Below are 12,634 nucleotides of genomic sequence, written 5' to 3' on the forward strand. Positions count from 1 at the left end.
AACTGAAATATTCTGAAAAATATAATAACTGAGATATCTGGAGTAGAGGGCTGCATTGGGATTGGGACCCGCCGGGTCCCGCGGGACCCAACGCAAATCTCGCGGGAGCGGGCGGTTTGAACTTTGCTGCGGGCGGGAATGGGCGGCTAAAAAAAAAACACTGCGGGATCGGGAGGTAACCTTGCGACATGATGTCATTGTCAACAAAATCAAAGTACTTGAAGAAGTCTAAAGAAACGCGCGGTAGCCTAAGCGTTTTAGATGTCCCCGATAGCCCAGGCTATATTCATCTTCCCTACCAGTGCGTCAGAATACATGCAGGTCAGGGAAAGGAACAAACATGAATCTCTTTAATAATAGCAATACAATACGTTTTTTTTTTCCTGCGGGACGGGAGAAGACACAAAATCAATGCATCTCTATTATCGTGCGGGAATAAATTCTCAGAGTTTTGCGGGTGCGGGCGGGAGTGTAACACACACGTTGCGGGAGCGGGCGGTAATGGTCAGAAATTCGGCGGGCGGGAGCGTCATGAAGAAAACAGTCCCGCGCAGGGCTCTAATCTGGAGTAAAAAGCACACCTATTGTTGGTGCTAAATGAACCAATAATTGGCGTGATAAAAAAAAATAGAGTGGCTGACTATTCCGTTTGTTGACAGTAAATGTTCAGAATCAAATAATTTTAATAATAAATTAAAAATATCACATTTAATCATATGATGTTACAAAAAAAATCATATTTATTGTTGGTATAAAATGATTATGAGATCACCATCAAGCAGTGTAAGAAGTTTATTATTATTATTATTAATTTTGAAATTGTATCATTATAAGCATGTATTTATTATTGTATTTTATTCATTATATTAGTTTATCTATCAAAGTAAACAGAAAATGTTGCTGGAGTGATTGTTTTAAACAAGTATTGACTGAGATATTTTACAAAATATATTATTTTAGCTATTTATCAATACTATTTCATCTATTATTTTAGCTACTATTTTATCTTGAATTATCTAATAATTATCTATTATTGTATCTATTTGTTTAAAAACAAATGTATGTAAATGTGGAGAGGGGGGCCTCTTATATATACATACTTTTATGATTTCTTATCCCACAAAAGTTGCTCCATCAATGCTAGATAAAAATATCAATATATATATATATATATATATATATATTTTTTTTTTTTTTATTTTTTTTTTTGTGCAGTCATACAGTGTTGAAGCACTGAAAAGCATATCATTAAGGTGTGCAGCCTTGTGCATGTAAGGATGTGCAAAGATTGTTTTATAAGAAATTAGCTAACATCTAAATTCTACCCAAATATCTGAAATAAATAAATAACAGGTTTAAGTGTTGCATGTTATATATATTTCCAGTTGGTGATTTATCAACATAATTATTGGTAAGATAATATTCATACTAATACTAGTTTACATAAGCTAAATAATAATAATAATAATAATGGTGCTGTTAGTTTATTTGTTAAATTTCATTAGTTGTAAACCAGTCCAGCACAAGAGCAACATCTCCGGTGTCCTTTGATTTCTTCTATAACTGGACTGCAAGGCCATTTTATCAACTATTTACTTAATATAGTCAGTAGTCAGTTAGGTCAGTGAATATATGTAGCTGATTTTTAATGTGTCTGTTTCACTGTTGCGGAAGGCTGTGGTTTATTTGTGCTATATTGGACCTAAAGAGGTCAAATTCTGTGCTGCTTTATTGAGTGTGTCTGCTTGTCTGTTCCATTTAGGTCATTATCGATGATGATCAATCTGCCGGATAGTTTGTGAGTGAGCCTCTGTCACACTTCATGCAGAGTTTAGAAGTGAACTACCAGACAAGACCATTACTGGAACCTCATTCTGCAGGCCAGGTAAGCTGTAGAATAACAAAGTTTGATTTCTGATACAAATAAGAGATTTGTGTCAGTCATAGCCCCCCTTTTTAATGTTTATAGGGTCTTGTGAGAGATGTTTGAATAATGATATGTACCTACTTTAAATGCAGACCACGTACTAGTTAAGCTTTATCATATAAATTGGGTCAAACACTGACATTCTTAATCCAGTACCAAGTTAACCAATTTGTATTGATACAGCAAAAAGAACAGTATGCTATTGTACTTTGACCATATTGACAGTTAGTGATATTAATTTGGTATATATGAATGATATATTATATATGAATGATTTCACAAAACAAACTGTTTATATGAGCAGAAGCAAGTAATAACATGACATTACAATACAATTTTTTTTTTGTGAAAAAAAAATCTTTATGAGTATATTTTAAAATGTAATTTATTCCTATATGATGGCAATGCTGAATTTTCAAGAGCGATTACTCCTGTCTTCAGTGTCACATGATCCTTCAGATATTATTTTAATATGCCTATTTGGTGCTCACAAAACATTTCTTATTGTTATTTATCAATGCTGAAAACAGTGCTGCTTAATATCTCTCTGGATTTTTTTTTTTTTCGTAATTCTGTGATGAAGAGAAAGTTCAAAAATACAGTGATTATTTGAAATAGATTTTTTTCTTTGTAACATGTCTTTACCATTACTTTTGATCAACATAATACATCCTTCTTGCTAAATTAAAGTATTAAAAAGAAAAAAAAAAGTTATTGACCCCAAATGGTAGTGTATGACAATGAAATAATACCAATATAAATTTTTTTAATTAAATATTAATTAATTCATCTCTTTTTTTTTTCTTCATAAGCAGGACCTTTATTTGTTGTCTTTCTGTATCATCATGATAAACCCATCATCTGGACCAGGAGGTGAGCAGGGTGGTTAAGGGTCATGAATGCAGCTTGGTGCTTGTGTATACTTTGGCTGCAGGCTTGAGTCTGTGGGATGTGGTTACACTATGGCATTATTTCAGAGGTTTTATGAAAGGTTTGTGGTGTCAGTTTGTATTTTGCGTCTCATTTGAAAGCTCTCAGTTTCAAGTCTGGTGTGCCTCTCCTTAAATTTAGATTAATAATAAGGCATGTAAAAAGCAGCTATATCTGGATCTGTATTTAAGCATTCCATTTTAGTTTCACTAGAGGGTGAGAGTTGCAAACCTTAATTTATTGCCAGTAGAGGGCAATATGTGAATGAGGCAAATCACTGATGTCCTACATTTACATGTTACTTAAATGAAAGAAAATTTACAGTAGAAGAATAGAAATTAATAATTCAGAGTATATTAGAGACTATTAGGCTGTTTATCATATTCCTCTCATCTTTAGGTGTGTGTAGGTTACTGGGCTCTTTGCTTTATGGGCTGGAGTCTCATATGGACACCTCAGAGGACAGCACTTTTCTACAGGACATGCTCATGGGCAATACTCTGCATCTGCTTATTAAGGTCAGACTTTTTATTTGAGCAGCAGCCAGTATATGAGTGTTGTTAGCCCACTTTATTGACTGCTGTTTGCCAGGGCAATGACTTGAATTGGGTGAAATTATTTAGATCAAGTTGCTGGCTTGACCATAAGAAGGTGCACCTGCTCATTTACACAATCACTCTTCATTCATTCATTCACTGATTCTGTAACTCACTGACTCATTCACACACTCACTGTCTTGATCAGTCATTCACTCACCCATACATTCATTCATTTAATCAACCAATCACAAATTCGTCAGACTTTTGAACAGATTTTTGCCCTGGTTTGCACCTTGGATGAGTCAAGGCTAGTTGAAGAAAGTCAGTCTGCAGATTATGAGTAGTTAGAGTTGACAGATTTCATGGAAAACTGTGTAGTGCATGATGGACACAAAATCTGATTATTTAGCTTCAGACTGGAATTCCATCGAGTCATCACTCTTAAAAGAAATGGTTCTAAATGGTACCAGATTAGGGTTCTTTAGCTTGTAACAATAGTAGAGCACTTTTTGGTGTTAAACAGAACCCTTTTTATAAGGTTTGTTAAAGAATTATGCTTTTAAAGTATTTTTATTTATTATAAATAAATTATAATTTAATAATATTGTTTTTAACCCTATATCTGCTTGGTCTTATAATATATTGTTGCCTCCACTAGGGTTTTGCAAAAAAAAAAAATACAATGGCAAACCGGTGCAATGAAAACTATGCAATCAAGTTCCAGTAATATCCAGTCAAGTTCCATTCTATAATGCCTTTAAGTCCATCATGTGTTTATTTTGAGTGGCAATTTCTTTCTGCAGATGATGAGGATGTGGGATGTAACAGCATCTAAGTCAAAATACACAGATTGTTTAGAGGTACAAAGTGTTCCTTCCAGTAGTTTAAAAAGATTTACTGTATGTTTATGAAGGCCCAAAGCAGAGTGAGTCCTTCATAATGTTAAAAGGAAAAAGTGACAAAGTCATGGGATAACTTTAATGTTTTGTTTTCTACTTGTTTGTTTATTTGTTGGTGACTGGGAAACTATTTCATATTTCAGTTCCTTCCCTCATTCACTGAGTGAATTACTCACTTCAATCACTCATTTCAATCACACATTTGTCCAGTCTTTTTTCACTTCCTAACCCTCTGGTATTCCTCACTTTCTGTCATGTCACAAAGGGACCCAGAGGCAAAGGCAAGTCAAAACAGAGAATTTATTGTCCAAAAACGAATTCAGGCAGTCTGTTGTTCGCTAGCCGGATCAGGCATTCGCAGAACAGGAAAATAACTCCAGAAACAAACTGGAACATAGAAGCAGACTTGACTTGAACGAGCGGGCGAACGGTCCTGGCCAGATAGGCAAGCGGCGACTTCCACAGGAGACTGTATAGTCCGAAGCGCAGCGCCCAGAGGTAAACGATCCAGGGGCCGCAAGCAACTGGGAGACTGGGCAGAGATCAGGTCGACACTCGACATGACTCAACTTGACTTAGACTGGACAGGATAGTACTTGACAAACACTTAACAGAGAGACGATAGTCTAGAGAGAGCTCTGACAGAACGGCTGCGAAGCACAATAATCTGACAAAGAAGTCTAGAAACACATAGAGAGAAATAGAGGAACAAATCAGCATCAAATGGAAACAGATGCCGTCCCAATCAGCACGAGCGCTGATTGTGAAGAGGCGCACAGCTAGGGCAAGAGAACGGAAGAACCTGGAGTGGCTCACATGTCCAGGCCAAGGATCTGACGAAGGTCAGAGGCGTGGACCAACCCGCAGCGTTGCAGATGTCCTGAATAGGGACAACTACGAGAAAGGCCTTGGAGGCCTCCACACACCTAGTGGAATGAGCCCTGACTCCCATCGGCGAGGGGAGGTCAGAAGACTCATAAGCCATGTGAATGGCATCCACAATCCACCGACTGAGGGTCTGCTTGGAAGCAGGCAGACCCCTCTTAGGAGGACCGTAGCACACTAGCAACTGGTCCGTCCTTCTCCACATGGCAGCTCTGTGGACGTACGCGTCCAGTGCTCGCACTGGACACATACGGTTTAGCTTCAGCTGGTCAGGCTCCTGAAAGGGAGGAGGACTAAGCCTCAGTGCACCACAGAGGAAACTTGTAACTAGGGGTTGTGCGCCCACAGTCAATCCACCAAGAGGGGTGTGGTAAGCAGAAATTGCCGCCACATAGACCTTCAAGGTGGAGTGGGCTAACCCTGCGGAGAGTCGAGCCTGCAGGAACTCCAGCACTGTACCTACTGGGCAGTTAACTGGGTCGAGCTGGCGATCTCCGCACCATGAAGTGAAGAGTCTCCACTTCAGGCCATACAGTTTCCTCGTAGAGGGAGCTCTGGACTGGAGAATGGTCTCAACAACCTCGGTTGAGAGACCAGAAGCTATCAGCTGTGCCCCCTCAGGGGCCACACCCACAGCTTCTATAACTCCAGGCAGGGGTGCACAAGGGTGCCTGCTGCCTGTGAGAGGAGATCCCTCCTGACTGGAATCTCCCATGGAGAGCCGTCGAGGAGGAAAATCAGGTCCGAGAACCATACTACCAATAGCAGCCGGTGTCCGTCCCGGCACACTCTCTACAGAACTCCGGGGAGCAGAGCAATCGGGGGAAAGGCATAAAGACTAAGCCTCGGCCACGTGTGTACCACGGCATCCAGCCCCTCGGAGCTGGATGACGTAGAGAGTACCAGAGGGGACATTGCGCTGCCTGAGTAGCGAAGAGGTCCACCTGAGCCTGGCCAAACACTCTCTAGATCTGCTTCACCACCTCGGTGTGAAGCATTCATTCCCCGGATAACAGCCCCTGCCTTGACAGGGTGTCTGCTCCCCATTGAGATTCTAACTCAGATGCTCAGAAGGGAGCGGCATGCTCAAAGTGACCCTCTAAGTTGAGGGGAACAGTGCCAGCTCGACCAGCAGGAGAGCCGGGAGGGAGCAGCATGCTCGTAGGTGACCTCATAGTGAGGGGAGCAATGCTAGCTCTACCAAGGCAGAGCTCTGGAGAGCGGAGCACTTAACTCTCTGCATGAGAGGGAACTCAGACACTCAGAAGGGAGCGGCATGCTCAAAGGTGACCCTCAAAGTTGAGGGGAGCAATGCCAGCTTGACCAACCAGGAGAGCTCAGCCTCATAGCCCACACAAGGATCTGGTGTGCCAGCCTGTACAGGGGGCGCGAACCGCAGACCTCCTTGGTGGTTGCTATAAGAGACCACCGATGTGTTGTCGGTGCGAACTAACACATGGCAACCTCTTAGGTGGTATTTCAGAAGAAGTATTTCAGAGGAGAAGTATTTCAGAGCCTGAAACACGGCCAGCATCTCGAGCCTGTTAATGTGCCAGGCGAGATGATGACCCCTCCACCGACCGTGGGCAGGGTGGCCAGTCATGGCCGCTCCCCAACCAGTGAGGGATGCGTCCGTCGCTAGCGTGCGCGACGACAAGGAGCTTCCAACACCAGGCCCTGGGACAAGAACCAAGGTTGTCTCCACATGTCCAAGGCACGTAGGCACCGCCGCGTGACCTTGATCATGCGAAGCGGGTTTCCCCTCGTGGAGAACCCCTTGGTCTTGAGCCACCACTGTAGGGGTCTCATGTACAGCAGGCCAAAAGGTATCCCGTTGGACGCAGCTGCCACCAGACCCAGCAGTATCTGAAACTGCTTGACAGTGAGTGACTGGCCTTCTTTCACCCTCCTGACTTTCGTGAGGATTGACTCGATCCGAGCAGGAGACATACGTGCCTGCACCGTGGTCAAATCCCTACCACCCCCAGATAAGTGGTTCTCTGTAATGGAGAAAGCACACTTTCCTTGGGGTTCAGTCTTAACCCCAACACTTTTAAGTGAGCGAGAACAACACCTCAATGTTGAGCCGCCCTCCGCTCTGATAGAGCAAGAGTCAACCAAAGGTCGATGTAATTGAGTATGCGGGCGCCCCGTAGCTAACGCGGTGCCCACACACTCGTAAAAGTGTGGGGTGAGAGCGCTAGGCCGAAGGGAAGTACCCGATATTGGTAAGCTTTTGCCACCAAAAGCAAACCTCAGGAACTTCCTGTGAGTGGGAAGGACGGAGACATGGAAGTATGCGTCTTTCAGATCTACGTGTCAAACCAGTCCTCGGACTTGATCTGAGTACTTACCTGAGCATCTTGAACTTCAGTCTTGCAGACTGAGCGGTTCAATTGATGCAGATCTAAAAAAGGGACGCAAACCTCCATCCTCCTTGGAACTATGAAGTACCGGCTGTAGTACCCAGACTCTCTTCGGAAGGAAGACCCACCTCGATGGCATCTTTCCTTAAGAGAGTATCTACCGCTTGTTCCATTACCAGAGCCTGCTCGGGGCCCACAACGTGGAATTCACCCCATTGAATTGGAGGCGGACGAGAATCAAACTGGATTCTGTAGCCTCTCTCTACAGTGCGCAGGACCCATCGAGACACATTTGGCAGTAGTATCCACGCTGCGAAATAGTCTACTAAGGGAACCAGTCTCTCGAGAATGGCCTCTGGTGTAACCCGGAGCAGCTAGTTCGGTGCCCTGAAGCGGAACCCCGGCAGGGAACGGCTGAACTAGCTGCTCCAGAGACCCCCGAAGGGGTGGCGAGCATCTCAGCTCCGCTACGATACCGGGCGGAAGAGACTGAGATATGCGCTCACTGGAGACCGCTGCGCCCTGAAGCACCATAGGTGGCAGGGTTGGCAGAACGATCTCCTGAGGGCACTGGGGGGCGACGATCGCTGTGCGATCAGCGGGGGCTACCCTCATAAGCCCTGATCCCACTCACATCAGGGCTTCTTGGCCGAAGATGTCTTCGCCTGCTTGGCTGGGAGGTCTTTGACCGCGCACCCTTCTTACCACCCCAACCCGCTCCCGCGGGGGCACGCTTGCCTATACGAGGAGCCAGCACGCGGCAGGGGCTGCTCTCGCCCAGCAGCCCCATGAGCTAGAGAGCGGCGAGGGAGAAACCGCTGGGACGCCGCTACCTGCCTCCCAAACCAAAAAAGGCCAGACGGCAAAGTGGGGCGTCCAGAAGGAAGGCCCTGTCACGGTTTTCCATAAATCCGACAGGGTCAACCAAAGATGCCTCTCCGCCGCCACCAGGGCTGCCATAGATCACCTTGACGGTCTCCCTGGCGGCGCGGAGAGACAAATCAGCGGTTTTGCGGAGTTCACGGATGTGCTCCGCACTAATCCCCTGCCCTCATCCAACTCCTTGAGCAGGTCAGCCTGGCATGCCACCATGATGTGCAGACATAAGCCAGCCCGACCTGCTGTCGCGTACCCCTTGCCTTCAGAGACGACGCAGCGTCAGGGGACAGATAGCTCGCAAGCATCTGTTCCACCCGCGGCATCGCTCAGTAACCGCGCTCACTCATCCCCATCACACTACCAAAGTAACAGAATGAGGGGACGAAGAGGCGGGCCGAAATATTTTCCCTACAACCTCAACAGGAGGTTGTAGGGAAAATATGGAGTGGAGGTCGGGGAAAAAAGGGCAGGCTCAGATGTGGAGGTGAGTCTGAAACCGCAGAGAACGCAGTATCACCCTCTCTGCGGTTCGACAAACACTCCACAGGCTCCTCATATGGGACGACAGAGTGGGTGCAACATGCTCGACGCCTCCCATGTCAACCTCCTCGGAGGAAGATGCGAGAAGCGCCGATGCCGCTGCCCGAGGGGAAGAAACCGCCACACGTGCTTCCGGACTCGGGGAGCGGTCGTGGGATCCGGCAGGTGCGGATGGAGAAAGAGACTCGCTCGTCTCCGATCCCTCTGCCAGATCCCGTTGCGAACCCCACGAACGCCGTCTCCGCTCCGCCTCAGCGGAAGCGGGTCAGTGCCGCGGGGAACGCTAGTGAAAGAGCCCTCTCCGGAGAAAAGAGCCTTCCGGGAGCGAAGCACACGCAGAGGAAAACCCTCGCAGTGCGGACACTCAGCCCCCTCTAGGGCTGCCTCCGCATGCCTCGCTCCCAAGCAAAGCACACACAGACTGTGTGTATCCTCCACACACAAATAGCGTTTGCACGGAGGAACACACAGCCCGTATTGCGCCTCACTCCTCTCCCCACTTCGCTTTGACATGTTTACAAACAGACAGACAACGGTAATAGGACTCACCAGTCACAGAGCGCTTCGCTGAATGACAAAAAGCTGATGCCGGTTTCACCGCACGTGCTTTTGTACCAGCTGGTCATTACGTCACCTCGCCCATGACGTCCCTTCCCATTTCTGGACAGATTTGATTGGTATTCAGAGCCGGTTACGCTGTAGGCGTCCCGCCAAAGCGTCGTTTGACGCAGCTCGAGTTCCTGAAGAGGAACTGGAATCAAACCCGGCTCATGACATCCCACACGGAAATAACCTATATAAACATATATGTTTTAATATAGGTTTTGATATATGTTTTTAATATATGTGACATATATAAAATTGGCCGTTTTCCTATAATATATGTACATATATGCACATATATGTACACATATATGCATACATATATGTACACATATACGTGCATACATGTACCTATATAGGTACATATATGCATGTATATATATGTGTGCATATATGCACCTATATGTTTACCTATATATTAGTAAAATTATTCAAATCCATAGCTGCTAGACAACATAAATAAAAGCCCAAAATGTCGAAATTTACATTTACATGTACATATAGGGCTTATATGTGGATATAAAGAAGCAATACAGGAGACCTATATGGCCTTTATATGCACATATATGCACCTCAATTTTGCCTATATGTGGCATATATACGCATATATGCAGCATATATGTTATCATATATGTGCATATATACTGCATATAGGTTTCATATATGCGTATATATCCTCATATAGGTTCTTTCCATGTGGGATTTACATTCCTTAGTTGCTCCTGAGTGTATTTTCAAACATATTAATGAATTTTATTAGGTTTAGCATTTGGATATACTGCATATCTAGACATTAAATCAGATTTATGCATTGTACAGTAACAACAACAACAAGTTTTTTTTGCTTTTGTTTTGTTTTTTTACTATGAAAATTAAAAGTGTGACTATTTTTTTAAAGACCATTTAGCAGTTTTAAGTCATGTCCAATTTTTTTCTCAGATATCATTGGTGCCACAAAAGTCAACAAGTTTCACACCATTCTGAGGGTACATCCAAACATACAGTTTTTGGTCTAAAATGACCAGACCATCAGAGGGTTAATCATACACTCATTGACTCTCTCTGTTTTAGTTATGGGCACCGGGTACACTTTAGAATTAAATCTTTTGAAAGCCAAGTTCTCCAAACACTGCAGCAAGTGCACAACCAGCATCAACATTTGCTGGCAGACAGGTCTAATGAATCCAGCACATGCTGTCTGCGACACAGAGAGAGGGGGAGGCGAGGTCGAAGGGGAAGGGGAGGCTGTGATAAAAGCTCAAATACAGCTCAGCTGGACTGTTGGGGGCTCTGTTCCATGAGTCACATGGATCTGTGAAGTGTTCAGTGCTCCTACTGGATGTCACTCTTTGAATGCTAAGAAAGGATCATATTTTCCAATCAATCTGACTTTTCACTTTCCTTAGAGAAACAACATAACAGCTCAAAAATAGTTTGAAAGCCATTCCTATCATTGGTATCATACTTCAAATGCATGCCAGAAACAATATTATTTAACATAATAATGAATACCTACAGTACATTAAATACCAGTAGCATTTATGGCTTTTACTTCATGATATATTGTAAAACACAATGCACATGCAAACACGTGCAGATAAAATAAAACACCTCAATGAAGTTCATGAAGACAAAACATCCATGATTTTTTTTTTTTTATTAATACTTTAATATTTTTATTTAGCAAGGATACATTAAAGTGACAAGTGACAGTAAAAGCCTTTACATCATCACAAATAGTACAGCAGGAGGAATTGTGGTTCTGTCTTTAAAGGGGTCATATGACATTGCTAAAAAGAACATTTTGTGTATTTGGTGTGATGCAATGTGTTTATGTGGTTTAAGGTTAAAAAAACACATTATTTTCTACATACTGTACATTATTGTTGCTCCTCTATGTTCCGCCTTTCTGAAACGCGTCGATTTTTACAAAGATCATCGTTCTGAGAAGCAAGGCGTGCTCTGATTGGCCAGCTATCCAGTGCATTGTGATTGGCTGAATACCTCAAGCGTTAGACGGAAATGTTACGCCCCTTACCATATTGTGATGCTGTGTCCCGGTTCGACGACACAAAAACATCGCCCCTCGTTTATAAAACCCATTATAAACGAGGCATTTGTTGCATCCAGTGCGGACATAATTACTGATTATAATGACTTATTATAATGACTTATCATTAATGATTATAATGAAAGTTTGGGGAAGTTGTGGCCTAATGGTTAGAGACCCGAAGGTTGTGGGTTCGAGTCTCAGGTCTGGCAGGGATTGTAGGTGGGGGGTGTGAATGACCAGCGCTCTCTCCACCCTCAATACCACGACTGAGGTGAGACCCTTGAGCAAGGCACCGAACCCCCAACTGCTCCCCGGGCACCACAGCACTGGCAGCCCACTGCTCCGGGTGTGTGTTCACAGTGTGTGCATCGTGCTGCGTAAACATTGCCATGTCTGCATTTGTGATCGGACAAACAACAAGAGCTACTCTACAAAGCTCAAAACTCGTGTTTAAATAGTCAGTGGCAAATTCTTTAAATATTGAAACGTACTTACAGGCTGTGAGTCAGAAGCATCAGACTGTCCTTTCAAAGTTGGAATTGCCCCACTTTATAGAAACAGCCTTTGTGCACAGCTGGCAGGTTACTCCCAGGTTCAGGAAACAGTCCTCCGTAAAATGCACTGCACACACTCTAATATTTGGGTTGAACTGTTCTGGAACAGTGTTGTAAATACAACTTAACCACTGATTTCTAGTTGTGTCCTCTTTTGGAAGCCCAAACAAAGTACTTTCTCTTTCACACCGAAACACAGCGTCTCCAGGTCATGGCGTCGGCAGCAGCAACAATACTACAGCGAGAATAATAATTCCACCTTCTTTCTTTGCATGTACATTTGGGCAATGTTTAGCAAATCTTCCCACACAGTGATGTAGACATGTGGGGGGAGTGTTTAAATGAGCTGTTTTAGGAGTGCGTGGTCGAGTCTTAATTTTTATAAAGAATATCTCTTTGGTTTTGAGACTTAAGTCTTTGCAACTTCAGGGATCTTATCTATGCACAAACAGCTTGTAA

General features: G+C 43.9%; 1 protein-coding gene across 1 annotated transcript in view; it reads left to right on the forward strand.

Moving 5' to 3' along the window:
- Window positions 1–103: 103 nt before the first annotated feature.
- The window catches only part of LOC306846240 (MAGUK p55 subfamily member 7-like), a 30,026-nt gene continuing 17,495 nt past the window's right edge, over window positions 104–12,634 (forward strand). Inside the window, exons 1-4 of the mRNA XM_079379468.1 lie at window positions 104–321; window positions 1,763–1,885; window positions 2,743–2,800; window positions 3,257–3,375. Coding sequence (XP_079235594.1) covers window positions 1,823–1,885; window positions 2,743–2,800; window positions 3,257–3,375 — 240 coding nt within the window. The 5' untranslated portion in view covers window positions 104–321; window positions 1,763–1,822. The remainder of the gene's footprint in view (window positions 322–1,762; window positions 1,886–2,742; window positions 2,801–3,256; window positions 3,376–12,634) is intronic.

This window comes from Barbus barbus (assembly GCF_936440315.1).
Source record: "Barbus barbus genome assembly, chromosome: 26".
In the NCBI taxonomy this organism is placed as follows: domain Eukaryota; kingdom Metazoa; phylum Chordata; class Actinopteri; order Cypriniformes; family Cyprinidae; genus Barbus; species Barbus barbus.